The 27,842-nt window shown below is 38.7% G+C and overlaps 1 protein-coding gene across 1 annotated transcript in view; it reads right to left on the reverse strand.

The window, feature by feature from the left end:
* Positions 1 to 27,842, reverse strand: part of LOC146146813 (uncharacterized) — a 36,729-nt gene that overhangs the window by 6,698 nt on the left and 2,189 nt on the right. Inside the window, exons 2-28 of the mRNA XM_083387071.1 lie at positions 27,790 to 27,841; positions 22,133 to 22,219; positions 20,934 to 21,068; positions 20,166 to 20,327; positions 19,205 to 19,378; positions 18,754 to 18,831; positions 18,303 to 18,410; positions 17,633 to 17,686; positions 17,335 to 17,442; positions 16,650 to 16,757; positions 15,631 to 15,826; positions 14,496 to 14,759; positions 13,436 to 13,644; positions 12,221 to 12,406; positions 10,793 to 10,970; positions 9,917 to 10,117; positions 8,217 to 8,519; positions 7,116 to 7,295; positions 6,467 to 6,574; positions 5,648 to 5,755; positions 4,866 to 5,000; positions 3,848 to 4,090; positions 3,059 to 3,238; positions 2,348 to 2,455; positions 2,028 to 2,144; positions 1,674 to 1,754; positions 404 to 520 (exon numbers count right to left, since the gene is read on the reverse strand). Coding sequence (XP_083243197.1) covers positions 404 to 520; positions 1,674 to 1,754; positions 2,028 to 2,144; positions 2,348 to 2,455; positions 3,059 to 3,238; positions 3,848 to 4,090; positions 4,866 to 5,000; positions 5,648 to 5,755; positions 6,467 to 6,574; positions 7,116 to 7,295; positions 8,217 to 8,519; positions 9,917 to 10,117; positions 10,793 to 10,970; positions 12,221 to 12,406; positions 13,436 to 13,644; positions 14,496 to 14,759; positions 15,631 to 15,826; positions 16,650 to 16,757; positions 17,335 to 17,442; positions 17,633 to 17,686; positions 18,303 to 18,410; positions 18,754 to 18,831; positions 19,205 to 19,378; positions 20,166 to 20,327; positions 20,934 to 21,068; positions 22,133 to 22,219; positions 27,790 to 27,841 — 3,980 coding nt within the window. The remainder of the gene's footprint in view (positions 1 to 403; positions 521 to 1,673; positions 1,755 to 2,027; positions 2,145 to 2,347; positions 2,456 to 3,058; positions 3,239 to 3,847; positions 4,091 to 4,865; positions 5,001 to 5,647; positions 5,756 to 6,466; positions 6,575 to 7,115; positions 7,296 to 8,216; positions 8,520 to 9,916; positions 10,118 to 10,792; positions 10,971 to 12,220; positions 12,407 to 13,435; positions 13,645 to 14,495; positions 14,760 to 15,630; positions 15,827 to 16,649; positions 16,758 to 17,334; positions 17,443 to 17,632; positions 17,687 to 18,302; positions 18,411 to 18,753; positions 18,832 to 19,204; positions 19,379 to 20,165; positions 20,328 to 20,933; positions 21,069 to 22,132; positions 22,220 to 27,789; position 27,842) is intronic.

A 27,842-nucleotide genomic window follows, 5' to 3' on the forward strand; every position in this document is an offset into this window, starting at 1 on the left:
GTGACACTCTTTTCTCTGTGATATACAACGTTAGGAATGGCATGGATTAATCGGTTCTAGTTGATTCTAAAACGCGTTCAGGGTTGTTGTGCATTTTCAAGCACAAAACATGTTTAGTTATATAGTTAACATAGTCTTTTAACCTAATTTCTGTTGAATTAATACAATTTTTCAGGTCAACTAAAACTTAAATACTATGAAACGGTTGCACTTTTATGACTCATTACAGTAGGGCTTTTTAATCGTAGTGTTACGTTGTCGCAAAGCGTATATTTTTATGAAGTTAATTAATTTAGAAAAAACGGTAAAAATATCAATTAAAAAACACTTTTATGTTTTTGCTGTGATATAATCCCAGTCGACACGATTATTGTCAAAAAACGAGGTTAATTTAAAAACTCACCATCGATTCCGATCAGTCCGTGTCTTCCAGTGTTTCCCATTTCTCCTTTTTTGCCCGGAAATCCTGGCAGTCCAGTTAAGCCAATCTCGCCACGCAGACCGGTCAAGCCTTGTACGCCTACAAATAAAAATAAATTGAAGATATCTGTTAGGCCGCCTTTGAAACATTGGGTTACTAGCAGCGGTTCTCAACCAGTGGACCATTGAAACATTTGAGGCTATAACGGAGTGTTGCTCTTCCAGCAGAATATATAATAGATCGACGTTTCGACGTGCTATACAGAACGTCTTCATCAGGATACTGACGTTACATGTAAAACAGATTCCTTATAAATCCGTTATATATTATGCCTGGCAACAATAGCTTATTTCATTTGAGGCTATGTTACGGGAATACGGTGCTACTTAAAGTTAAACTAACATGTTTGTTTGACAGGGTGTTGTCTTATTACGTTAATGTCATATTCTTAGACTGAAAATGAAATCTTCACAATTACGACATGATGAAAACAAACAAAAAACATCAAATGATCGGGCAACTAGCGGTTCTCAACCAAAGCTTTGAGGTGGGCCATAGACCGATTTAAAAAAGCTAGATTTATTAAAGAATTTAGTTTCATTTGTGTCAATGTACTTAATTTTACAGGAAGAATGGCTTGGGGAGAAATTGAGAAGGCAGCAAGTAACTCACTAACGGTTTAATAAATAATAATCTGTTTCAAAACATGTCCTGCTTTTCTTAGTTATAAACATATTTTATAAGTTTTTTTATAAAAAATGATTAGGCCAGATAATTTTTGTGCAACGAAATTGGGTGACAAAAGAAAAAAGGTTAAGAACCACTGTAATAGAGGATCCGGTGTTTCAATACTGATTAAGTAACCAGTAAGCGCCGAAAGGCTTTATTATTATTTTGTTATTATTTTAGGTATGAACTGCCTCAAAGATTATTGCTATCTTACGGGCTGGCAAACAGTGTAGAATTTTGGCTTTTTTTAACAGGTACACTACATCGTTGCATATTTTGGGGCAAAGCTACAAAATCAAATCGTTTCAGAAAAGCTATGCTTTTTCATCGATATATTTTTTGAAACCGCTGTAAAATAACACAGCCAAGCACTTAATGGTTCATCTGAATACATCACACTGATCAGGCCAGTGGATAAAGCAGTTTCAAAACAAAGTTTTTCCTATGTATTTGGAGATATATGTCTTTTGGAGCGATTCAAATAACCATACCTCAAATAATTATTTTTACTGGCATTACTTACCCGGTAATCCTCGAATACCAGGGAACCCGACTGGGCCATCGTTTCCTTTTGGTCCCAGGTCGCCAGTTTCACCCTTGAAGCCTTTAAAACACAAAATATAACGGTTTAAAATTCTAGGCGATAAATATGAGCACAAACACAAAAATGTAGGTTTCAGAGTGAATAACTGATAACATTAAACAACGCAAAACCTGGTTATGACATTTTACTATTTTTACTATTTGCAAAGTTGAAAATGAAAAAAGAGTTATTCGAAACGTTCAAAATAATGCCTACTTCTGTATGGGCTTTGATCTTCTTATTACGTCTTTTTATTGTAGAAATTATAAACTATTTATAATGCATTTAACCTACCCATTGGCCCAGTTCGACCTTTGGGTCCTGGCACAATTGATCGCCCTGGAAGACCCTTGGGGCCAGGTGGGCCCGAGAGGCCATCCATGCCGTGTACACCAGGAAGACCCAGGTTACCTGTAAATACAGCGTATTTCTTTAACAGAGTCAGCATTAAACGTGTACTGTTAAATAAGCTTTTGCTTCCAGGCATAATATCCAGCCAGTAACTGCTGGATGAGCAACACTTAGTTATATGTACTGCAAAAATTTGTAAAAGTGCTGAAACAGGTTTCTGCTGCGAAATTATGTGTCTGGACCACCATTTTATTCGCTCTCACCTTTTTCGCCCTTTTCTCCCTTCAGGCCCACGAGGCCAGCTCGGCCAGGCTGACCGAAAATTCCTGGAAGTCCGATGACGCCTTTCTCGCCTGGCAAACCGTCGCGACCTGAAAGCAAGTGATTAAACCATAGAAAAAAAAAACACAAATGACAATATGTGAACAACACAGTAACCTTATTTGTTTGATGTCGAAAAAAAAAAACGTTTACGCTTACTTAATCCCAGAAATTACTTTGTGGTCTTGGTATTTTATATGTTTTTGCTACGTTCCTTAATATTCGCTCTCTGAGCGGATAAATCATGTTTAGGCAAAGTAAAATTTAGCTGTTTTTCTGTCCTGGATTTTTTTTCAAAAGAACTATGAAGCGAACACAACATTTTTTTCATAAAAATACAGAAAATTTACTTATTATTTTGGTAATACCCAAGTGCAGTTTTTACAATAAAAAATAGGAGAAAGGTGTAGTTTAAACGACATCGCGCAGTACACAGTGATTTAGCATTCGAAATTTTGAGAGGTGTTTTATTGAGTGATTGCGCGTTTAAGTTTTGCGAGCTGATTTACGTGGCAATTTGCTCAACAGGAGCACAATTTCACCATCTCCAAAATAACCAAAGCTAAAGCGCAACATTAAACAAGACAACAACATGATTATTATTTCTTAGTTAATATGCTCTGGCTATTAAGTGTTTTCCTAAAGTGACTTACCAGCGTCGCCAGCGGGTCCAAATGGTCCCCGTTCGCCTTTAAATCCAGGCGCGCCGTGAAGTCCTGAGACGCCGCGGGCTCCCTTTAGTCCTGAACGCCCGACCCTCCCCGGTTCGCCGTCCTTTCCGTCCAAACCGGGAAGTCCATCCAGACCTGCAGGGCCAGGTTCTCCAGTTGCACCTGTGAGCAAGTATAGCGTTTTAGACAAAAAAAATGAGGTTCGTTGCAAGCAGGTTAACATTGTTAACCACTTGTTAATGCACCTAGGTATAATAAACTGTTCTGCGGGGGGATTTGAAGCTTTAGTCAACGTCTTGAAACGACTAATGTTTTTCAAGTTACGGTTCTCAAAATTAAAAAAAAAATCACGGACACATTTGAAAAAAAAACAGGTATAGCCGTCAAATGTTACTGGCCAAAAAAAAATTGGCTTTATTTATGAATAAATATTAGTCGGCGAAGAGTAAAGGAAATAAAAACCTTAAAAATGCAATTTTCTTAATAATTCCTTATCGCCGTATTCGACATTTTAGTAAAACAGGCTTATTTACACTTTGCCAACGCCACGATGGGTTGGGATTGCGCTAGGATGAAGAAATTAAAAATCGAAAGGGGTTACTATACATTTTCGTACAAAAAACAATTTTCTATTGGCATTGTTAGTTGCGGATTCACAACTGCCACTACTTTGATATATTTACATCGATTTTAGCGGCTGTTCATTGGTTAAACGCTTCAATCGATTGGACTTCAGCTGGCGATAAGCGTACCACGCCAAGTAATCCGTACCTTTGTCTCCCTTGAATCCTCTGAATCCCAGGGGTCCGTCCACTCCTTGAAATCCAACCTCTCCCTTGGCCCCAACACCCCCGGAGATGCCGACGTTGCCCATGGAACCTTTCTCCCCCTTGAAGCCACGGCGTCCAGGCTGCCCGTCCTTACCAATTTCCCCGGACGGCCCCGGTTCGCCGGTCGGGCCAGATGACCCTTTCTCGCCCGGGACGCCCTGGATGCCATCGTCACCTCTCGGACCTGAAACGATTTAGAACAGACAGATGTAGCTTTTGCGTGTATATAAACTGTTGTTACCAGGCATACTAATATTTAAGCTGGAAAAATCTTGCCAGCCTTCTGGTGACAAGCATTTTGGCCCAAACTCTTCGTTTTTTAGTCCCGTCTCTAAAGTTAAATTCTGTGTCTCCCTAGCGTTTAGTGATAAACAATGTTTAGTGATAAACAAGGCAATTAGCAAGGAAAATAATGATGAAAAAGAGTTTAGAGAATAAAATTAGAAATTATTTTTTTTAAATACAATTTTTTGGGAACCAATTTTTTTGGTTTTCTGGCTGATTCTTCGGCCGACATAGTCGCCAAGTCGCCAGCATTCTGCAATTCTGGACTAATATTAATCAAAAAATATTAATTTATGTTAAGCGTTCCGTGTCATCCACCCTGATGAAGGCGACTTGCATAGGTTGCCGAAACGTTGGTAAATAATTACAATTACTAGAAGAGCTGTTTTTGCGTGTATATCTGGTAAAAAATTATTCGTGCAATGTTGCATACGGAAACCAGAAAGTGTGTTGCGTTATAAATGAACTAGCGTTAAGCAAGATTTAAGTTAACATTTCACCAATCAACAATTTCAGTCGTACCACAGAAAATTTGGCTAAAAACAATTAACAATGTATCAGCAACTATTTTATAGTCATTATTTTTATTGTGTAAGATCTTTACAACAACGCAGCGGCCAACGCCTTGCTCACAAGCTGGTGCATAGTAAAATAAGTGGTCTGTTAAAAAATACCTCGTTCTCCAGTAATTCCAGGTTCACCGTCGTCACCTTGCTCGCCGGGAAATCCCCTGAATTGAGACAAACCGCCAGGTGGCAGGCTGCCCTTCTCGCCCTTGGGTCCAGATTGGCCCGCGAAGCCAATCAGACCTGGAAAGAAAATGATAAATACAGCGTTCGTGAAAGACAGAATGTGAACAGCAGCCTTCTTAGTTCAAATAGATGCCAAAACCTTAATTAAATTGAGGAAATTAGATGAAGAAACTATATTAGAAGTTGTTTCTTTAAGAAGATTAAGGGGTTTTAAAGACGCTCAAATTGTTCAGGTATTTCTAAGTTTATTTAATTTTGGCCAGTGTTCAGTTGCATGTGACTTCTATTTGCGGCTGTTTAAGACATTGGCCTTCAAAATTCAAATTACCAATTACCTGATATTTATACAACCGACAACAAATGTACTGTACAGCACGCTCACCAATCGAAAAGAGCAGAAATACTATAGTTACGCAAAGCGCATTATCAGTTCTGGCTAAAAACTTAATTCGAATGAATCGTTTTGAATAAGTTGTTTTAAATCGTTTTCATACCCTTTGTGTTTCTGTTTGCATCTTACGATATGGAGATCAACAACTAGCAGTGTGGAACAGGCTTAGATCTCAATATGAACAATAAAAATAATAATAATATTAGTTTTTTATCTACCTAACTTAAGTTTTATCCTTTTCGATGTCACTCGGACCAACTCGTCCTATTGACATCTTACACCTCCACTAATCACCATTGATTCAACAACGTACCTTGATCTCCCTTTCTTCCTGGCAAGCCGAACATCCCGTCAAATCCAGCGAATCCCTTTAAGCCGGGTTTTCCCGGTGGACCAGCTTCGCCTGGGTATCCTTGCACACCTTCGAATTAAATGTAAATACGTTTAAGACAGATCAGTGAGCCTGCGATGGATTTCGGTGTTCTAATGGTACGTAAGCCGTAATCGTTGCCGTAATCGTTCGTTTTTGAAGAACTAGATCGCAGTTGTGGAACACATATGCGTGTGTATCTTTCATTACGTGTAAGATAATGTAAATTTTAGTGGAATTCTAAACAATGCGTTGGTTTATTTATTTAAAAAGGTGAGGTATTTATCTCAATTCATTAAATTCGGTAATGGTAAAATTCTTTCCAAACCAACAGAAATGTAAGGTGGTAGGATTAACGTTATGTGTGCTAACAGCACTCGTAAATACTGCTCGACTCTTTAGCGCAGTGATTCTCAACCTTTTATGGCTTACAGCAACCCTCAAAAAATAGTCGATAGATTTTCTGCGCCCCAACTAGAATTTTTAGTATAAATGTCACTATAAATGGATGTAGAAAAATGTCATTTGATATAATGGTCTCTAGTAGTACATAAAAAGTTGTATCAAGAAGCTTACCAATTAAGAAGAAATCAGATTCTTAATTATTCTCAAATATGTCGCGGCACCCGAGCATTAGAAATGGCACACCGGTTGAGAACCACTGCATTAGCGGTATATCGCCAATATTAATTCATAAGCCTGGTTAAATCAATAAATTACGAATTTACGGACAAGCGAGATGACTGGGTCATTTCTACTGACCTGTTTGGCCTTTAGTTCCCTTTGGTCCTGGGCGTCCATCGAGGCCATCCTGACCATCCCGGCCACTTTCACCACCTGGTCCCCTGTTTCCTTTTGGTCCTGGCAAACCTAAATTATCCAAACCAATATTTGATCGTCGTGTTTTGTTGAGTGACATAATAAAGTAAGCGAGGTTAAAAATGCAAATATACGATTGTGTTGGAGATTTGAGGGGTGTCAATAATAATTAGAATAGAAACACGTTTCCGTAGTTTTTTTCATTTTTTTTAATTTCTGGTTTATTCCAATGAAATTGTTTTTGTATTTATCAGAACCTAAAAAAACGAGGTTTATACTGAAATTATTCAACTCTTTGAATATTGTTCTTGGTCTTGTTCAACCAAAACGATAAATCAATTACTAAAACATATACTGTAGTATGTATTGTATATATACATTATATATATTCGCCTATACTGGCATCATCAGTTCCTTTTGCAATTAGAAGAACGGTTTTTAAACTGTGAGTTTTCTTGTTGATATACGCGTCAGCGGAACAGTGATCGACAAGCAGAAACCTGCTGACAATGGTTTCGATTCCATAAAGACACGCCCTTTTTTGTATATATATTTATAATATGTCATATAACCGAAGTGTCTCCATGCATACCTTCAACGCCGGGGATTCCAATAACTCCCTTGACTCCCTTCAACTTTCCGCTGGCCGCTGGACCCGGGGGTCCGACCTCACCCTTCGCGCCTCGAATACCCACGTACCCCTTGTTTCCCTGGGGTCCGGGTAGTCCGGCAGGACCCTGTCTTCCAATGATGGCGGATTCGCCTTTCTCGCCTGCAAATTAAATGTCGGTGGTGAGGTTAATTTTCAACGCGTAGCCAGGTTCTAGGCCAGGGGTATTAAAACTGGGGTCGTGGGGCAGAGGCGTAGTCGGGGTATTTTGCGCCCAGGGGCAAACTATAAAATGGGCGCCCCTCCTCCAAGTTTAACCACATTTTCTATTACATTGACATAATATACCTTACTTTATACGGAAAAACAATTTAAATTTTAATAAAACATTGTATTTAAAGAAGAAGCAGCCTTTTCTTTGCATTTTAAGCCTTATTTTGGCGCCCCTGTATCTTGGAGACCGGGGAAATTTGTACCCCCAAATTTGGCGAAAGATTAAAGTGGCCTAAAATGCTTATATTAGCGTTTTATGTTTCATTCGTTGGTGGCGCTAGAGCCTCACATGCGTGTTTTACAGGTTATTGTCTAACCACAATTCATAAAGTTAAGCGGGATGGCCATTACCCAACCTGTCGCATCTTAATAGATGCTATTTTTATTATCGTTCGTCTTTCTATTTTGTTGTTTCAGCGTAATTAAAATAAAAATTGTCTAACCACAATGTGAGATTATTTCACTTATAATATTACCAAACAAATAGCAGGCGACTGACAGAAATTAATGAATATTTTATTTCATAAACAAATATTTTGACTGAGGAATGTTTTGAATCTCGTCATTTATGAAAGTTCTTTTAGTGGGCGCATCAACTATTCTTCAAAAAAATTAGTTATAAAATAACTTACAGCAAATCTGGCAGCAAAGTGTTTGTATAGAGACTTCTATTACGATTCATAATTTTACGGTTTTACTGTAATTATATATAAGTAAATAGCTTCTGCTAGTTCAAAAAACTTACTTTTTATTTATATAAAAAAGTTCACTTTCCATTTAATTATTAAGCTCCTTAACCCTGACGCTTACCTTTAAAGCCGTCAAGTCCTTGTGGGCCCGGAAGACCGCTGACTCCGTCCAGTCCTGGAAGCCCCGATGCACCGTCCGCCCCCCTCGGGCCAGGCTCCCCCACTTTTCCCTGCGGCCCGAAAGGCCCCGGTAGGCCCGGAAGCCCGTCATTACCATCTGGACCATGTGGTCCGGGAATGGAGTCCCCGGTCTCTCCTTTTGTGCCGTAGTCACCGTCCAGACCGTCTTTGCCGGGGGGTCCTCGTTCGCCCACTGGGCCAGGCATTCCGCCTTCACCTTTTTCGCCCCTTTCTCCCGTGAACCCTAAACGGGGTCAACACACAAAAAGCTTTACAACCTTAACAAAAAATCCTGTTTCGACCTTTGGGCGTTTCGGAGGAAAACAAAGTGCGAATTCTGTGTTTTTCAACACACAAAAAAAATTATATTTTGGTAATTTAATTAATGACTTCATCCAAGTCGAGTCTTTTGTCCGACAGAACAAGCCATATCATTTTAGCAGAACGATTTAGGTCAAGTAAAGTGGTTTAAAAACAATGATTAAGTGCACAGTCTTTCACTTAAGTCTTTACACTGTCAATGCACTTAACAGAAGACAAACCACAACATAAAATTTGGTGTGAAACGGTCAGGACCAGTGGTTCTCAAAGGGGCCACTTGGCTTCCTTAGGAACGAATTTTGAAATTTAGGAAGGAAATAGATTTTAGGGAGAATAAAAAGCTTATCTTCATTGTGATTGGTATTGAAAGAGTCTATTAGGCTCATAATCTAAGTCTATACCTACGTCATAAGATCACACAAACTCTTTCAGACGAATAGCGCATCCAAACTTTGTAACAAGTCGTGGCTTTTGCCGCAGATGTGTCTATTGCAGTTTTACATTTATTTTTTTTTAATTTCTCGAATCTTTCCTGTAGGTCTAATTTTCTGTCGGCAGAGTACATTAAAGTAACAAATATAAAAGGTAGAATATTTCGTGATATTTTCTGGGAAGGAATTTACAGTGTTTGGGCTTGTAAGGGAGAAATATGAAAAATAGCTTTGAGAACCACTGATCAAGACACAGGTCAGGACTCTTCCCCGTAAACTGATTTAATTCCGTGTTCACCAATTACTAAATTTCTGCGACGAAAAATGAGCACACGAATATATAAAATATTCGTTTAATCTACGGGTCAAGATACACATAAGGCGTTAAATCCTTAACAGCAATTCCTGTTTAGACCTTTAGTTGTTTCTGAAGAAAACGAAGTGCGACTTTTCTGTGTTTTTTCGCGATAGAAGCAAATACGCTGCTTTTTATTTCGGCTATATTCTTTCTTACACGTATACGCTGCTTTTACAAAAAATGTGTTAATCTGGGACATTTATACTCTGGAAAAGTTTGCTCACAATAGACCAAATAGGTTAAATAAAGCTTGCCGAAAATTCTCGATAAAAATTTATATTTCATTATAGGCCCTCTTTTAGCCATCAATATGTATTTCATAAATTTCCAATAATAAATAAGGAACTGTATTTCATTATTCGAATTAGGAGCTTTGCCTACATCTTACTTTTTTATTAAACGTTATTGAAAACTACATTTTAAATGGACATCAACTTTTAAAAAAATACATTTTTTTTAAATAAAAAAACAAAATACAATATTTGTAGATATATATTTTTAAATATACGTCACTACTTGTTTCGGTCATACCTTTAGCGCCGGGGTATCCCGGTGGTCCTGGCTGTCCGATGTCCCCAGCTGGTCCATTTACTCCGTTGGCGCCGACCAGACCCCCGGGGCCGGGATTTCCCTTTTCACCCTTGTCCCCGACGCGCCCGACTAATCCGGGCTCCCCGGTCGGACCCATTTCACCCTTGGGTGCTTCCTGCATAAGGAGCTTGCCAGGGGATCCTGTAAAAAGTTATTTTTTCAGTTATTCAAAATTGCTTATATATATATAGCAATTGTAAAATTGCTCTTCCGGCCAAATTTTATTAAAGTACCAACGTTTCGACCATCTATTCGGGCAATCTTCTACAGGGTAAAGAAACAATGCCTGATGGCAGCAACATCATATTCAATTTTATAAGTTTTTCTTAAATAAACAAGCGTTTAATAATCCAAGTATCTAAAAAGAAGCTCTTCTGGTACTTATCCGTTTTCTCCAACGTTTGGGCTACCTGTGCAGGATGCCTTCACGAGGAAATTCTACAACACCATGTCGTTGCATTTCCTGATGAAGGCATTCTGGTTAGGTAGCCGACACGTTGGACAAATTATATAAGTTCTAAGTACAGGAGAGCTTTTTGTCAGTATATTATGCATGGTAGCTAGAGCATAATTAACCCAGGTGTAATACGACACTTCCTCGTTGTAATTGAAGCCAACTGAGATTATCTTTGACATTAAGAAGGTGTACGCGAATTACTTCACGTATATTTAACCCAAGTATGATTTGATACTCGGAAATTGAATGACAGATTGGCACAAATATTTTAAAGGGAGTTCTTTAGGTTTGCAAAGATATTGGAATTTTTAAAACATTGTGGGGTCTTTTGTGGTGTTAACTAAATTGCAACAACTTGCCCTTTTGTCCCTGGACTCCTTGTGCGCCCACAGGTCCCTGGTCGCCCTTTTCTCCTTTGGAACCAAGTGGTCCCGGGTAGCCGAACCCATCTTGGCCAGGTGCTCCGTCGATTCCTTGTGCGCCATCAAAACCTCTCACTCCTGCTAAACCGATCATTCCACGGGGTCCAATGTCACCCTGCCGGTGGAAATTCAGAATATTAAAAACAACAGCTACAAAATCAGTCTGAAACACAGCATACAAAGCAAACCAAAAAGGAAAATAAAAAACACAAGAAGTTAAGAGAAATCGAAGTTTGGCACACATAACGAAAACTTTTAACGCAGTGATTCTTGATCTTTTTCCTTGCTGCACCCCATTCAAAACTCCATTCAATTCTCGCACCCCCTTATAGAATTGCTTAAATAACAAAACCATTGGTATTTTATTTTTATACAAGTAATTGATAAAACAGCAAAACAATTCCAAAATATGAGTTAGTTTCACATTTAACTGAGCGATTTTTGTGTTGACTTAGCATCCTGGCACCCATTGGGGTTGCGAGCACCCCTGGTTAAAAAAAAACTGGTTTAACGGGTCATTAATTAACATGACAATAACCTGGTTAGTAGAGTTGTACTTTTATTTCGGAATGTTTTGTGCTAAACATGTCAGTTTTATGTAGAAAGGGTATCAAAAATATAATAGAAATAAAAAAGTCAACAATTTATAAATAAAAACTTAGTTTGAGACAGTCTAAGGAGTAAACACAGTATAATTTCAAATCGTTTGAGAACATATATCTATGTCAACAACATAGGGTTTGTTCAAACGTTTCAGAATATAAAACTAAACGGTTAAGGTTCCATAAAGTTTAATATGCAGCTTAAGTCGTAGAAACCAACTAAAAAGTAAACAAGCCTTTACCCCAAAGCACTTTATAGACCAATCTACCGTTTGATCAGAACGGAAATGGAAAACATCAAACAACTAGTTTGAATTTGGAACATAATGGTAGGATGTAGTAAGACGTAATAAAAATATCAAAGCGTTTCGTTCAAAATGATACCTACTTCTGTATGGGCTTTGATATGCTTATTACGTCTAACTCAGGAGTTCTTAAACTGGGGTCCATGGACCCCTTGGGGATCCATGAATTAGTTTAAGGGGGTCCATGAAGGCCTAATTGAAATATTAGTGTATATTTAACAAGTAATCATTTTTCAAAGAAAACAGTATAATTAAAAAGAAAACGGTTTTGCACCGACTTTGTTTAGACTCCATATCATTTTCACATTTTTTAGACCGAAATTAGCATACTTCTGAAGTCGTCATTTTTGAAAATTGTTTGCCTACCGTGGTCCACGCGAAGCAAAACTACATTTTTGGGGCTCGCGGTAAAAAAGTTTAGGAATCCCTGTTTTAAACACAAAAAAAAAACAGATTACCTTTTCTCCCTTAAGTCCATTACGGCCTCTTCTTCCGTTTTCGCCAGCCAGTCCATCGGCACCCTTTGGCCCAGCTGGTCCTCCTTGGCCTGGTTCGCCCTTCTGTGCCACCAAATTGTCGGGAATTGATGGCGTATCCCCCTTGGAACCTTTGGCTCCAGGCAGGCCGGTGCGACCAGGTGGCCCCTGTGAACAACGGATTAACGTTGGTTGCATTTAAAGTTTCTTGTTCGCCTATGAGCACTGAACTTTTATAGTATTTGTCCTTTTTGAAAAACTATTGTTTTCAACAATAAAAAATAATGCGTTTTGAACAACTGCTGATTTTGTCTGGCGTGAGTAAAACTTTGTTTTGTGGCAAAAAACACGAACACTCAGGTTTTTACGTTAACGATCACCGCTACACGTAATTATCTTACTTGAAAATACTTGAAATTCAGGTGGAAAAAGTTTTTTTTAAGTATAATATTTTTTTAACAGCCGTTGGTAACTTTAGCATCAAATGATCCGTAATAAGTTTTTAATTAAGTTAAAAGCTGAGATCCGATCGTTAAGTTATGACACTGCGTAAACATGCTAAATACAGCACTGCTTAAAAACTTATTTTGAAAAAAAATTTTACGTCCATGTACACCGACTTTTGTTTTACACAGGGGTGCTCAATATTTTCCGCTAAATATGACGTCACAAAATGCCCATTAAAAAGATGAATTATTATGTATAAAGTACTTATTTACCTTTTGGTGTTATATACTGTCACTGCTTGACGAACAAATCCCACGCATCAAACAAAATACAACAATTTTACAGAAATATTTATCTTTATTTGAGGGTCTGAGCATCCCAAGTTTATTCTAGTGCAGACCTTGGCAAACTACGGCCCGCCAAGCAATATCATCCGGCCCGCGGCTTATTTTCATCAAAACTATTTTAGGCAAAAATACGCCCTTTTTTAATAATTTCAGAATATTTTATTGAATCAATACTCTTGTAATGCACCTTCACCTATTACCACTATTACCAGCTTGTCAAAACAAGGATATTTAAAGTTTATTTTAATAGAAATCACACATTTTTTCGAGATCCCGTTTTTTGAAACGGTCCACTAAGACATTTTCTGTTTCTGGCGACCCGCTGTCAAAACTAATTACCAACCCCCTGTGCTAGTGATTCTTGAAGCACGTTAAACACCCCAAACCCGGCGTCCATGCTTACGTCAAATCCAGTTTCTCCTTTTGGTCCGAAATCTCCGGGTTCGCCGGGCAGACCGGCTTGTCCCGCAAGTCCAGGTAAACCAGCAATCCCGTCCATTCCAGGGAAACCGGGCGGACCAGGGCTGCCCTTCTGTCCCACAGCGTCCTGGCAGTCACACTCGCCCCCCTTGACGCCCTTTGGCCCGTCGCGGCCGGGAACTCCGAAAACGCCTGAATTATATAATGTAGGTTGATAATGTTGGCCACTTTCCGCCTTAATTGTAAGGTTTGAAAAACATTTTTTCAATAAAGCATCTTCAACTTGGGTACACTACGCACGGATCTGTAACGTAGCTTGATAAATAAATTGCAAAGCTAAAAAGGTCGAGTAGATCGACATCATCTAGATTCTAGATTAAGACGTTTTGATGCGAACATGGCTGTATCATCTTCAGTTAAAATTAATTTTCGAGCTACATCCTCAATTTTTTTAGGAAAATTATTTTTTGGACCTAGCTTGATCTTAAACTATTATTAGTGCCAGGGATGTTCGATCTTTGACATTTCATTCCGGTATGTTGAGCGAAAGGTATCGCGATCTAATCCGAAATGACGTCATTACTAAGTAAACAAGGTCAAACATACAGTGGCAATGTTTTTCAAAGTATATGACCGAAATTTGCTTTTGCGCTAGAAAACCTTTTCGTCTTCTATTTTTAATGTAATATTTTCTTGGAAATATGCCTTTAAATATAGAAAACTCTACGTTGGATGGCAGAACATGTCTGATTAGCACAAATTAATTTGGTATCGGGTCGGCACCGATATCACGCCAGTATCGGACGAGTATCGATACCACGACTTGGCATCGGGTATCGCCTCCGATCCGATATTATCGGACATTCCCGACTAGTGCACAAGACGTTAAAAGGACTAACAGTTGTTATGCCAAAACTTCACACAAAGAATTCTGGTCAAAAACATAACTCTTACGTTCCTGCATTGCCAAAAATAAATTCGCATAAAATAACGTTTGATTTTATTTCTCAAACGAATTGGTATTCGAGATTTATCCAACTTACCTCGAAGACCTTTTTCCCCTTTCGGTCCTTGCACGCCAGTGGGGCCAGGGGGGCCGGCGACCCCCTCGTCTGGCCCCAGAATTTTTCCGGGCGCCCCGGCGGCTCCACGAGGCCCGACTTTACCGGGTTCACCTTGCATCCCGGGGAGGCCATCGACTCCGTCGGTGCCAGGAATTGAGGCGCCGGGTTGGCCACGCTGCCCCTTGGCTCCTGTCATGCCCGGAAGGCCGATGGCGCCGTTTTGACCGTTTGGTCCAGCTTGTCCTGAAAACAAACATATTTTCCGCGATAAAGGGCTTATTCGTGGATAACAATGTTATTATTGGGTACAGTACACTATTATGCACGGAACTGTAATGTAATAGCTTGATAATGATTTACAAAGCCTAAAGGATCGAGTAGATCGACAGCATCTTGATTAAGACGTTTCGTTACGAGCCTGTATCATCATCTGAAGTTAATGTGACTGAGAAGCAATTCAAGCATTGTCTCTTTATTAGGATTTGTTATCAAGCTACAATGTTATCAGTTGTTATGGTCTATTGATCAACAAACGGCTTCTAAAACAGCTCCCTGCAAAAAATATTTCTTCTCCGCCGTTTCGGCAACCTATTCAATTCACCTTCTTCAGAGTGAATGACGTCAAACGCCCATAGTTATGGTCTATTGATTTTGATGGTCTTCAAATGTTTTACAACGGATTTTTCTGCTGTATTTTACACTTAACTTCAGGCAAAATTCTTGTTTCACATAAATGCCTTAGAACAGGTAACAGGTTTGAAGCAGTGGATAATTAGGTCAAAAAACTGTTGTACACAAATGGTCAAACATCACCACCGATCAAACTAGATTTTACTATCAAAGACGATGGGAAGTTAACCTCGGACCTTTTAAAAGAATGTTTATACTTCTGAAACAAAGGTTAAACGTCTTACTTTAAAATTTAACCAATATGCTCCTTATGACAGCAATTTTCTAATTTGAACTGTAGGACAGTTTCAACGAAGTTCTTTATCAGACGTTAAAAGCGCTTCTAATATCTCGAAAGTCAGGATGTGCTTGTCTCAATGAGTATCAATACTCGATTGGTGAACGGTAAGCATTTCCAAAACCCAACGGCCAAGTTTAATCTCACCTTTTTGTCCAACCTCTCCCTTTGCACCGACTCCAGGCAACCCGGGGCTTCCGGCCAAACCGGGGGGCCCCACGAACCCAGGTACACCAGGGGGTCCCGGCATACCGCTCAAGCCCCCTCTACCTGGGGACCCGGCGCGACCAGGTGGCCCAACTTCACCGATGATGCCCGGAGGTCCAGGAATGCCTTGAAGACCCTTTGAGGTAAAAGCAACGTTATGAGGTAGAATACATATGATTGAGAGATGACAGAAAGGCTTGGTTTAGCTGTCAGCCAACTTTAGTTTTTTTACACGTTGACCGTTTGTGATTTGTTCTGTTTTTGATGTTTAGTTTCGCGGAATATTATTCGAGATCAACGAAGTTTACAAATTAAATTAATTTAACAATTATTGTTGTTGCTAATTTAATGAATTGCCACGGCTAGCACTTTTGATTCTTACTTTTTACCTTAAGGACCCAATGCTTTCCTTAATTACGGCGGCATTTTTAAAACAACAAATTAAAAAAATACGCTACACAGTGAAATATATGGACACACAGTGTTTTTTTAAGGTGTTTTGGAAATTTCTTCAGCGGTTTCCCAAATTTTGGACTTGCAACTTTTTGGTATTTAAATGAAACACTTGCGGTCTCTTAAAACTACTTAGCGGTCACCCAAACCAAACCTTAAAAAAAAACCTCACACATATCATATGTGTTCAACAGCAGTGACCTAGCCCTTCTGAAATTGCTCGAATGGCTTTCGATGTACGCTACACACAATATAATAGTTACTCTTACCTTTCACCAAATCGCTTAAATCAGAACGCATACAAACGAATTGCTCGAAAACATTTTAGAAAATGTGACGCGGGCGCCTAAAAACTTCCACGGACCCTAGTTTGAAAACCACTAACTGCGACTCCACTTGGGTAGTTTAGTAAACTAGAATTGAAGTGTTAGTCGGCATTTTCTTGAAAATGGTTTGATTTCGGGGTTTGGTTATTTCACAAAGGCGTGATAGAGAATCGTTGTTACCTTAAGCCCTTTGAAACCTTGAGGACCATCCAGTCCTGGCATTCCGGAGTCTCCTTTCATTCCAAGTCGTCCGGGAATTCCAGAAGGACCAGTTTCTCCTTGTGAACCCTTTAAACATTTAAACCCCATTATTACACATATACATGAGTCGGCCAATAGGTATTTAGCGGATTTACTTAAACAAGCCTCTAAATGTAACATGAACATTTATACCTAATGTTATAAAAAACTACGTTGCGCGAAAACAGATAAAGGGGTTTTGCGTACTCAGAAAACCCCTACCTAAGTTTACAACCATACGCCACTACTTGGAGAACGACCACGAATTTAACACATTAATACAAGTGTGGTTTATCAGGTGGCACTATTTTACGACAAATTGTTTTAAAATCTTGACAAGCGTTTGCACAACCGTGCCTTATCTTCATCTATATATTATACTTCAATATTCTTATCGCCTTTTACTCGCGCGTGTGCTTATAGTTCGTGCTTTTTAACAGCATTTATTTTTGCTTTGACCCGATGAAGCACGGTTATGTTATACGAAAGCTTGTCAAGTTTTCACTACAATTTCTCATTATATAGTGCCACCTGATTACCCAATAAAAAAATAGACAAATACGGCCATTTACAAAGATTACCAGGAGTACATGACTGACGACTGTCTACAATTAACCATAGTCACCTTTCCACCGTTGAATCCATCTACACCAGCGATGCCAGGCGGTCCTCGTGGCCCTGCAAGACCGCGCACGCCTTTTTCTCCCTTTGTGCCTTGCATGCCTTTGTAGCCCTGCGTGGGAAGAAGTTGTAGGCAAGTTACGTTGTTGGCAACTTGCGATGTTTTGTTTCATTACTGGCAGAGGGCATATTTTATAGATATAAGAAGAGTTTAAATACAAACGAATATAACGTTGGATGCACCATGCACGAATCTGTAATTTTACACCATAGTAAAAAATCAATCGCAAAAAAAATCTTACAATAGATCCTGGGTATCCCTCGTCTCCTTCGATTCCTGCCTCTCCTTTTCCGCCCTGTTAAACAAACAAATCGACATGGTCAGTTGTTGTTATTATATGCCAATGCTGGTTTAGTTAAACCTCAAAAAACGAGAATCGATTCTATTCAGCTCCCAAAGTTATGGTTCTCACTTCGTTAAGATAGAGGGTCGTTAAAATAAACCAAGGGTGTCCAACATGAGGCACGCGTGCCAAATGTGGCATGCGACCTAATAAAAAATGGCACGCAAGCCCCTCAAAAATACAGCCACTTGTCAAAAACGCTAAATTTGTTATACAGCCAATTGTCATTGTTTATACACACAATATAAAACAATCCCAGCAATTACGACAACAATCAGTTATTTAATATTAGAAAAAAATATTTGCTAAACTTTTGCACGGGAAGAAGTTATAAGATAAAAATTGGCACGCCGACATGTTTGAGTTGGACACCCCTGAACTAAACAATTCGCACAACAAACCAATAAGAAAAAACATGCAAACGAAGAATTTTCGTTGTTTTTATTTCTACTTTGTACGGTTGTGCGAAAGCTGGTCGAGAATCAATACAATCTGTCTTTGTATAGTGGCACCTAAGTACCTTATTTAGTATTAAACAAAAACGGCCATTTACAAAGATTGCTTTTACCTTCTTTCCTTCGGCACCGGGTAGGCCTCGAATTGGAATCACATCAGAGCCGATCGGGCCTGTCAAGAATCCAGGGTTGCCAGGCTTTCCGGATGGACCGGCTTCTCCCTGTAGTAAATAATTGTTACGGCTTTACTTTATCTAATTTAATTTGTTACCAAAAATACTTAACTAAAGCCGAACGTGAGTTCTTAGTTCGGACTTTATTTCAGTTTAACACTAAAAAGAATGGTTTTGTAATCACAACACTTAACCAAGTCTATAATTTATTAAATGGCATCATATAAGCAATTATAACGTTTAAACAAATCCACTTACAGGCCGAATATCGTATAAAATCGTTAAAACCGCAAGGTCCTACCACACTCAACTCTACTGCGCTTAAAGCAGTGTTTGGTCAGAAACCTGCAGTGCCGGTGTATAACACAGCCGAAGGTTAATATTGCCTTACCTTATCGCCGGGCGGTCCTTGAAATCCAATGGCCTTTAAACCTTCGGGCCCCCTGTCTCCTTTTATTCCAGGTGGCCCCTGTTGAAAAGTGGTGCATCGTTTTTCTTAACTTCATTTAACAAAACTATATGGTAATCATATCGGAAAATTACATAAAAAGGGCACTGAATATGTGATAATGGAAATCACCTTGACCTTTGCAAGATAAATCTACCTTATTATTTGATCATTAATTTATTCGAATTAAGACATACTGAGATTGCCTTTGCTGGCAAAATATATTTTTAGACCTTTAATAGTGTCTGGCCTAAATTGCTAGTTTTGCTAGAGTTTTCTGCTGTTACATAAAAAGGCGTAACTTTTTGGCCGGTTTGAAAGCTCACTTTAAAAAGGGTCAAGAATTTTAATCAAAATTTCATTTTTTAACGAGATTTCATCGATTTTTACTTACTGGAGGGCCAGGTGGACCGTCGTAGCCTCGTGGTCCAATAGGTCCTGGATGACCGGGAAAGCCGTCTGGGCCAACCGGGCCGAATGGACCATTGTCCCCTCGCTCCCCTTTTATCATGTTTTCGTCACGGATCACTGCTGGTTCTCCTTTCTGACCCGAAGGTCCGTCATCTCCCTTTAAAATCAAAACAACCCAAATGACGATTCACAGTGTTGCAATAACTCAAGTCAATGTCTTGATTTTAGGTGCACTTAAGTCACTGTTTTTGAGTGACTTGACTGTTAACAATTCACAGTGTTACAATAACTTAAGTCAATGATTTATTTTAGGTGCACTTAAGTCACTGTTTTTAAGTGACTTGACTGTTAACAATTTACAGTGTTACAATAACTTAAGTCAATGATTTATTTTAGGCGCACTTAAGTCACTGTTTTTAAGTGACTTGACTGTTAACAATTCACAGTGTTACAATAACTCAAGTCAATGACTTATTCTAAGCGCACCTAAGTCACTGTTTTTAGGTGGCTTGACTTGACAGCCCTTTGGTTAAAACGACTTGACTTGCTAAAATCTTTTGGCCAAATTACTTGGGTTAAAATGAAATATTTTCATTAGGCAATTTTTTAAATGAAATTAGGTTATTTATATATTTTTTGCACATGAAACAGCTAGTTTAACGTTTGATTTTTAAGACAAGGGCTTAACTTCAAGCTGACTTGCTCTAAATATGATTTGGTCTTGACCTGGGCAACTGATGACTAGGACAGGGACTTGACTTTTTTAATTTTATAAATGACTTGAATGGGACTTTAGTGATTTTATAATGACGCATTTACAATACGGAAATTCACAACAGAATTACAAACAAATTGTTTTAGAATGCTTTAAGCGTTAAAATGATTACTAGACGCAAAGAATGTTTTATAATCCTAGTGGAAAAAAGATTTAAAAAACGTCTTACGTCAAGACCGTCGATTCCGTCCAGACCTGGGGGTCCTTCAGGCCCCATCATCCCCTCGGTTCCGTTACACCCGTCTTTTCCGGGAAATCCCCTGGGTCCTGCTTCACCCGGATGTCCGTGGATTCCATTTATTCCAGAGAAACCTGGAACCCCAGTTCGGCCCTGAAATTTAAAAGTTCACCTAATGTAATACAGTGTTTGAATGGCTGAAGTGGACTAAGTTATTGTTCGAAATGACTTGACTTAGTTCTACTTCACCAAAGGCTGGGTTTGAAGTAGCATGTTGAAAAAATGACTTTAGGGTGAAACAAGCGATTTTAAATTTCAATTTTCTGATATTCTAGAACTTACCTGATGTATAAGCGTACATAGTTTGGTTGCTATTACTTTGTTTTTTTATTAGTTGTTAGGTAAATGCTCAGAACGAAGCCGTATTTTACTCATGGTACTTTAAACTCTTTTTTTTTTGGTTAATTTAAGTCAACTTTTATGCCAATGAATTGACTTGATGGGGCAATGACTTAGATCGGGACTTGAGTTGTGTCAGTAACAACTTGAAGTTTGCACTTTAGTTTGTTGTAAATGACTCAACTTTAGACGTCTGCTGTTTTACAATACGACACCACTTGCTCACGACAAAATTAGGTCTAAAATACTACTGAAATCCTCATAGAGAATATCAAAGCCAAAATAGTACGTCGAAATTGATATTCTTGTTACGCCTTATAGAAAAGGTTCATTAAATTCAGTATAACTTTCGTTTCTCACCCTGTCTCCCTTGAGACCCTTAATCCCGGGATAACCAGCACTTCCGGCGTAACCTTTGGGTCCCATGACTCCTTCAGGCCCTTCGAAGCCAGTCTCGCCTTGCGGTCCTTCCTTGCCCAATTTGCCAGGATAACCCTTCGGAAAGAAACAGTAACTTTATGTTGCGTTACAAATGGAGCATATTTTATTGTCTGAGACATTTGAAAATACTCTGACGAGCGAATGTAATACAATGTCGCAAAATATATAAACCAGATGCCTTCAGAAAGGATATTACCTAAATCCGTTGGTTCTATCAAAATTATATTGCAAAGCAAGGTACGGCGGCCAGACAAAATTTTATTCTTTGGAAAATGTCGACGGAATGGCAACAAAATATAGAACGGTCGATTGAAGTAATTGTATGTTGACTAAACTTAGTTTACCTAAGAAAAAACGGGACTTTTAATTAACAAATTCGATTTTTTAAGATTTTATGTGATTCAAAACATCTAAGAATTATAAGCGGGGAGTTGTAACGCTTAGGTCCGAAACTAATAATAGGATAAAGATTAAACAAACTACATAAAAAAGGAAATAAACAATAAACTTTGAGTTACTCGGCAGCGAAAACAGCGGTAAACAAGCAGAAACTTGCCGTTAATGCTTTTGTATTACACAAAAATACGCCCTTTTATAAAAAGGAAATACAAACGCGAATCACTAACTACAAATAATAACTCTGTTTGTCGGGGACATAACCTCCGTTAGTTGGTTACCTAAATAATTTCGCGGAAACCAAGTGGTATAATAGAATGCTCTTAAAACCATACAAACGCCGACATGGTTTGCTAAACATCCTCCGATCAGGCTACGGCCTGTTTCAACATCCACTGGACAGTAAGGCGGTTCGATCGGCCGCAAAAAGATTTACAACTGCGGCGAAATAAAAATAGCCGTTTCGCGTATATGGCGGCGACTTTTTGGTCACTCTCCTGGGCAAACATGACCTAAATCTAAATTGTGCTTTAAGGAGGAATGAAAGCGATTGCCTGCTTAATCGTTAACCCGTCGCGTATTGTTGGCTTAACGGCGCTGCGCTATTCCATGTCATATTCGGCGTTGCTGCGTCGTTTGATGCGACGACCTAAATCAACAGTTGTGGACTCGGACAACGGTCAGGCTAGTTTTGAGTTTTTTCTGACTTTGCTCGTACTCACCCGTCGCCCTTTCTCCGAAACGCAGTGCGCGCATTTTCCCAGCTTGGCACAGTCGCGCCCGCCGCACGGTCCCTTCGATTTCTTGCTCTGAGGAAAACAAACGAGAAATCAATTAATTATATGTACACATCTTGTTTTTGCCGCTACTCTTTTTTGGTTTGCTATGGTTTTCTATTGTTTACTATGGTATGTTTCAGACTAATTTTTGTCCGAAGCTTTATAGAAAAAGTAATTGTACAACTTTCAAATTTTCAGACTTGGCGTAGAATGGTATACAGGTGCATATATTAGGTTTAGGAGTCTTCACCCCTAGGGGGCTTTGATTGGGAAAGGCGGAGGGGAGGGGAGGATTAAAATAGTGTGACGTTATCGTTTTAGCTCTTTAAGCTATCGACTCCTATCTAGATAGTTATACCTCCTGCAATGCTCTTAGGCTGAAATGTTGTATGAAAGTGCCAGGCGATACTTCACAGCTTTCAATACGAGGTACCTGCTTCTTTTCGCAAGGTAACAACATGAACATCAAAACAGACGTGATGCTCCCAGCGTGCTACAAACACACTTGCTGAAAGACTAGAGGCCTTTCGTTATCGCTAATTGTTTTCTTATCGTGTTGTTACTCGTGCTCTTTTTGTGTTTTTTCTTTGTGTTTTTCTATATATTGTAATACGAGCGTTCAGTGTCATTCACCCTGACGAAGGCGGCTTGTATAGGTTGCCGAAACGATGGTTAACAATTGCAATTACCAGAATGAGCTGTTTTTTTGTTAATAATACTATGTCAGGTAGCAAGAGTTTATGTACCTGGTTAATACTCGGTAAATAACTATAGTTACTTACTGTAAAAAGTCAAAGTCATTTTGATTAAGAGACACAACTTTTAACACAAATAATCGCAGATATTTTAAGGCAGGTTTTCTCATAAACCAAAAAACAAAACTAGCCAGAAACGTAGCATTTTGATGCTAATTGCTAAGGACATATTTTTTCCATTAAATAGTTGTTCTTTCGGCAAAATTTTATTATAAAAGTGCGAAACGTTTCGACCACCTATTCGGGCAATCTTCTTCAGAGCAATATAATTGCAATTGCAACTAAAGGCGAAAACATATATATATATATATATATATATACCAGGCAACATCTTTTTTATTACTTCAAATCAGATTGCATTAACGTAAAAGTAAAGTTTAACGTGGAGTTGAAATCGTACCATATACAACGTTATTAGCGGTCGTTCAAAAGGTATAAATCAGTTTAGTTTAAGTAGGCCGGTCACAGCTGTTACAGCTCACGGGGAACATGTTTCCACGTCGTCGTATGCGTTGTCGTAAGTTTTTATGACATGTGGTAAACACTTAGTTTAATGGCGACTTTTGACTATAAAAAAGCACGGCCATAAATGACAAAAATGTTGAAAATTTGCAACTCTAGGATCGAACCAGAAAGTTGCAATTTTAACCCAATTAATATCATGCCAAAATTTTGCCATTTTCCCTTGTTTTCCGAAGAGTGTATCAAGCCTAACTTCGCCTATAGTTTCCATAAATACTGCGCTTCGAATCGAACCATTTAAACTCGATTTTAACAAGGGCATTCGCACATTTAATGAGCACACGAATCGATCTGAACGACGACAGAAACGACCGGCAATTTCAAAAGATCACGCTGACCACTGACCGTTTGATTCTGACCCTTCGCAAATCCAAAGTGACCGGGTCAGGACTGCGTGAAAGGGGATATACGCAATTACTTGGACGTCGCCCCTTGCCTGCCTGCTGCCGCGCAGGACGCCCACCCAATTGAGGGGCAATTTCCAACGGGGGGTCAGCACATAAAAAGTGCCAAATCAATTCTCGGTAATGCTGTTTTGCCGGCCGCAGGAAACCGGGCGGTTTGTCAAGCAACTCTACAACAAAGCGAAACGGCGAATCGTAAAATCTCGCAAGGCCGATGACGTATTTGCGAGTTGCTTTCGGTGCAACGCCCGCTTGTCGTTTTTCTAATGGGAGTGGGTTTTATCGACGAAGCGCAGGTCGCGAAACGAGCTTTGAAAGTCTACCGGCACGATTCGTACAACTACATACGGGTGGAAATAACGTAATGACAAGAATATGAGCGACAGCAGTGCAACTGTAATCAAATTTGTGGAACTGTTTTAGCCATCGATATACCATGCACTTTGCACAATAAAACTCATCAAATACGGCGTCGTCAGGAAAATTAAACCCTTGGATTCGATGGGTTTCGTCCACCAAGAGTGATTTCCATTATTTTATTCTTTTGACAAGTTGCGGAGTTTCTTGCAATCATTATGTTTCATTTAGAAATTCCATCTTTAATAACCTTACATAACCTATATAGTCTAATTACAACTTTTGTGCGTTTTTTTCCTAAACGGACTTTGAAGCAATATATAGTAACGCAAATGGATAACTTAGAACTCAACAGGGTGACGCCTAACAAAAAACAAAACAAATTTAAATGAAACTACTGTAGGCTGTGTTCATCATCAAATCGTGAAACAACGAATATATGTCGATGTATTTGAATTAAGATACTGATGAACTTGGCAAATTCACACTTTTTGCGTTTTAGTTGTTGTGGTTCCAAAAATTAAAAAATATATCAAAAATTGCTTCTTAGTTAGCTGCAAATCAAACACGAAGGTTTTTTTCAGTTAATTTTTGTCAATATGGCTTGACCTAACAAAGAAAACATGGCCCTCAATATAATGTAGGCCGTAGGGAATCGCCACAAAGAATCGCATATATCAGTTGGTTATATATATAATGAGGAGATTGTCACAAACACAGAGTTTTTTACATCAAAGAAAAGCACATATGAGGCGTCGGGACTTAACAGTAGAGTATTTTAAACGTGCTATGTACCATCTGGGTGCGCTACACTTTTTGGGCTTCTGTAAATTACGTTTTATCCAAAAGCCGCACGACGCTATGTTGTGCGATTGTGCATTCCAGGCTTTGTTTGGAAAAAAACTATTGAAAATAATTTTGCGGCGTAAATTGGTGTCGTTTGGAAACAGTAACTAAATCCACGTGAGTCTGTAGTAACGTACTTTCCTACAATCAAAATCGTAGGGTGGAGCTCGATTGCTAATGTAAAATGAAAGATTTTAAAACTTTTTTTTTCTACGAAGACAAGTACGTTTTGCAGTTCTCCGTGTTAATTATAATTTTACTTTTTTCACTGGAAGAATTGGGTATTAAGCTTAACTGCGAGAAAACCAATAATTTATTTATTCCTGTGCAGTTTCTGTATATTATATATATATACACCTCATACTCGAAGTAAAAAACACGGATTTACAAGGAAAATGTTAAAAAACTACTTCAGCAGAATACTAGGTTAGACATCATTAAGAATTGCCAAACTATAATATTGTGCCTTTGCATATTATCAGACCAATTCTATAGTTCAATATACATAAAATGTATAGTCAGTGGGGAGTAACATTAACAGTATTTATTTTATTTTTTATTTTTTTATTTGAAAAAAAATCTACTTTTGCATATTATATAAAGGGCGACCGGCTGAAGGGCAGAACATTCCGATTAAACTGGTTCGACATATCATGAAAGCTTTTTTCATTACATTAATCCGTGGCCGTTTTGGGGTTAGGCCGAGCTTACTGGACCCATAATAACGGCCTCTTATTTTAGCACTCCGATCGGAACCAAAACAGTGTTACACTTTAAAAGTAATTGCAACATGGCTACACGTAAACCAGCGGCGAAAAAAAAATAAACAACTTTGATCGCATGCGACCGTAAAGGTAAACACAGCCCGGTCGTCTATTATCACAATCCGTCTTACTCTTTTGTCCTGGCGTTAATTACAAAACGCTTGGATTAGGAGCTGTAACTCAAATGAAGTTCCGTCAATCCAGATTCGATACTAGATCAGTTTCTGGGTGGCCCAAAGTAAAGTTTCAAAAAAAGATGTTCTTGCCAGATTTTAAGCTATGAGCGCTATGACCCTTTCAATTGTTTTTAAAGAATAGTGGACTTCAACAAAGCTTACTTACGTAGCACAGAAACACTTTAGTCCTGTATAACACCGTATGCTACAAAATTGAAATGTGTACACGAAATGTGTTCTATGACCAATGTACCATTTTTCTATTTTTACAGATCGGGCATCCTAGTTGGTTTAAATCTTGTTTGTATGAAGATAAAATACTTTTATCAATCGCAGATATTTTAAGGTTTTTATTATAGCGCGAATCGCCTAAATAATTTTTCGGTTCGTGTGGATCAGGGTCGGCAAAGAATTTTTAGGGATGACGTCATAAAACAAGTAAACTTAAAAAAATCGCTCTTTTCAGTTTAACAAATGTGTCACTGAAAAGAACTCTAAATACTAAAGCGTTTTTTTTTTCTTGTGAAAAAAGAAAAATGTTAGGATTTTATTTAGGCCTTCATGGACCCCAAAACCTAGTCGGCGTACACCCTTAAGGGGTCCATTGACCTCAGTTTATATAATATCCTGATTTAAGGTAACATTTCTGACGGAAACAGTGAAAGATCTAACTGAGTAAAATAATTTTATCGTGTGGCATAGGTAGTACTGCGTAATAAACATACATTTTTTTGATTAACTTGTATGGTACTACTTAAGACGGGGGCCATTTGCCTATTTTTAACCAGTATTTATAAATCCTGGAAACCGGGACACGTTTGTCATTCTGCAGTTCCTTTTGATGCCTCCTGAATTAAACAAGTTATGTACGGGAGAGGCCCTACTGCGAGCGTGTGTTCTACAGAGAACGCTTTGTGGGGATGTCAGACAGGTTTCTTTTAGCCTTTCGAACTGTAAGAACAAACAAGTTGGTGAGCAGCCAGAACTTGAACTCCCTAAGCTCAACCCAGAATCTCACCAAAACCGTGACGTAATGTGTTAAATTTTCAATGTAGAGGTTAGTCTAAGCAGAATACACTAGGAAAGCTAGCAATTCAGGTCAGACACAATTAAAAAGATCTTAAAAGATATATAGGCCTATATATTGTGCCAACAAAGGCATCGTCAGTATATCTTAATTCGAAGGAATCCTTGTTCATATATATATAAAATATATATTTTAAGATATTTTTAATTGTGTCTGGCCTGAATCGCTAGCTTTGCTGGAGTATTCTGCTGTTACTGATCAGGAATTAGGGTCGACATTTATCTTGCAAGGGTCAAGGTGATTTTATCAATACACATTCAGTGCAACATAGATGTGAGTATGGGATATTCTAGAACAAGCATCAGGTTGACCGCATCAACAAGATAAAAGGCAAGTGGCTAAACAAACTTGACGCTGCTGTGAAACATTGTCGACGATTGTATCTCCTTTCATTCATCAGTCGGCAAACATTTATTGGACGTTGGGCAAATTTGTCGAGCACTTAAACGTTCGGAATCGGAGATGCAATGGTGGGTCGCGTAGGAAACGAATCTCTTCAGAAGATTATCGCTATTCAAACATGTTATTTGTGGCACAAGCGAGTGTGGCGATGTTTCGGGCTATCTGTGTCAGCAAGTTCGAACAAACGCAAACCTTAGTTTTTTTAGATCGGTCACTTTAATTGCGATTAGTTCAAAACAGTATTTTAAGTTTGCAAAAGAAAAAAAATATATTTCCAGTTTACTTACGGCGGCGTCGACTTGCAGTAAATCAATGCAGCATAGAACAACCAGGAATACGC

This window comes from Ascidiella aspersa, chromosome 4 (assembly GCF_963924565.1).
Source record: "Ascidiella aspersa chromosome 4, kaAscAspe10.2, whole genome shotgun sequence".
In the NCBI taxonomy this organism is placed as follows: Eukaryota; Metazoa; Chordata; class Ascidiacea; order Phlebobranchia; family Ascidiidae; genus Ascidiella; species Ascidiella aspersa.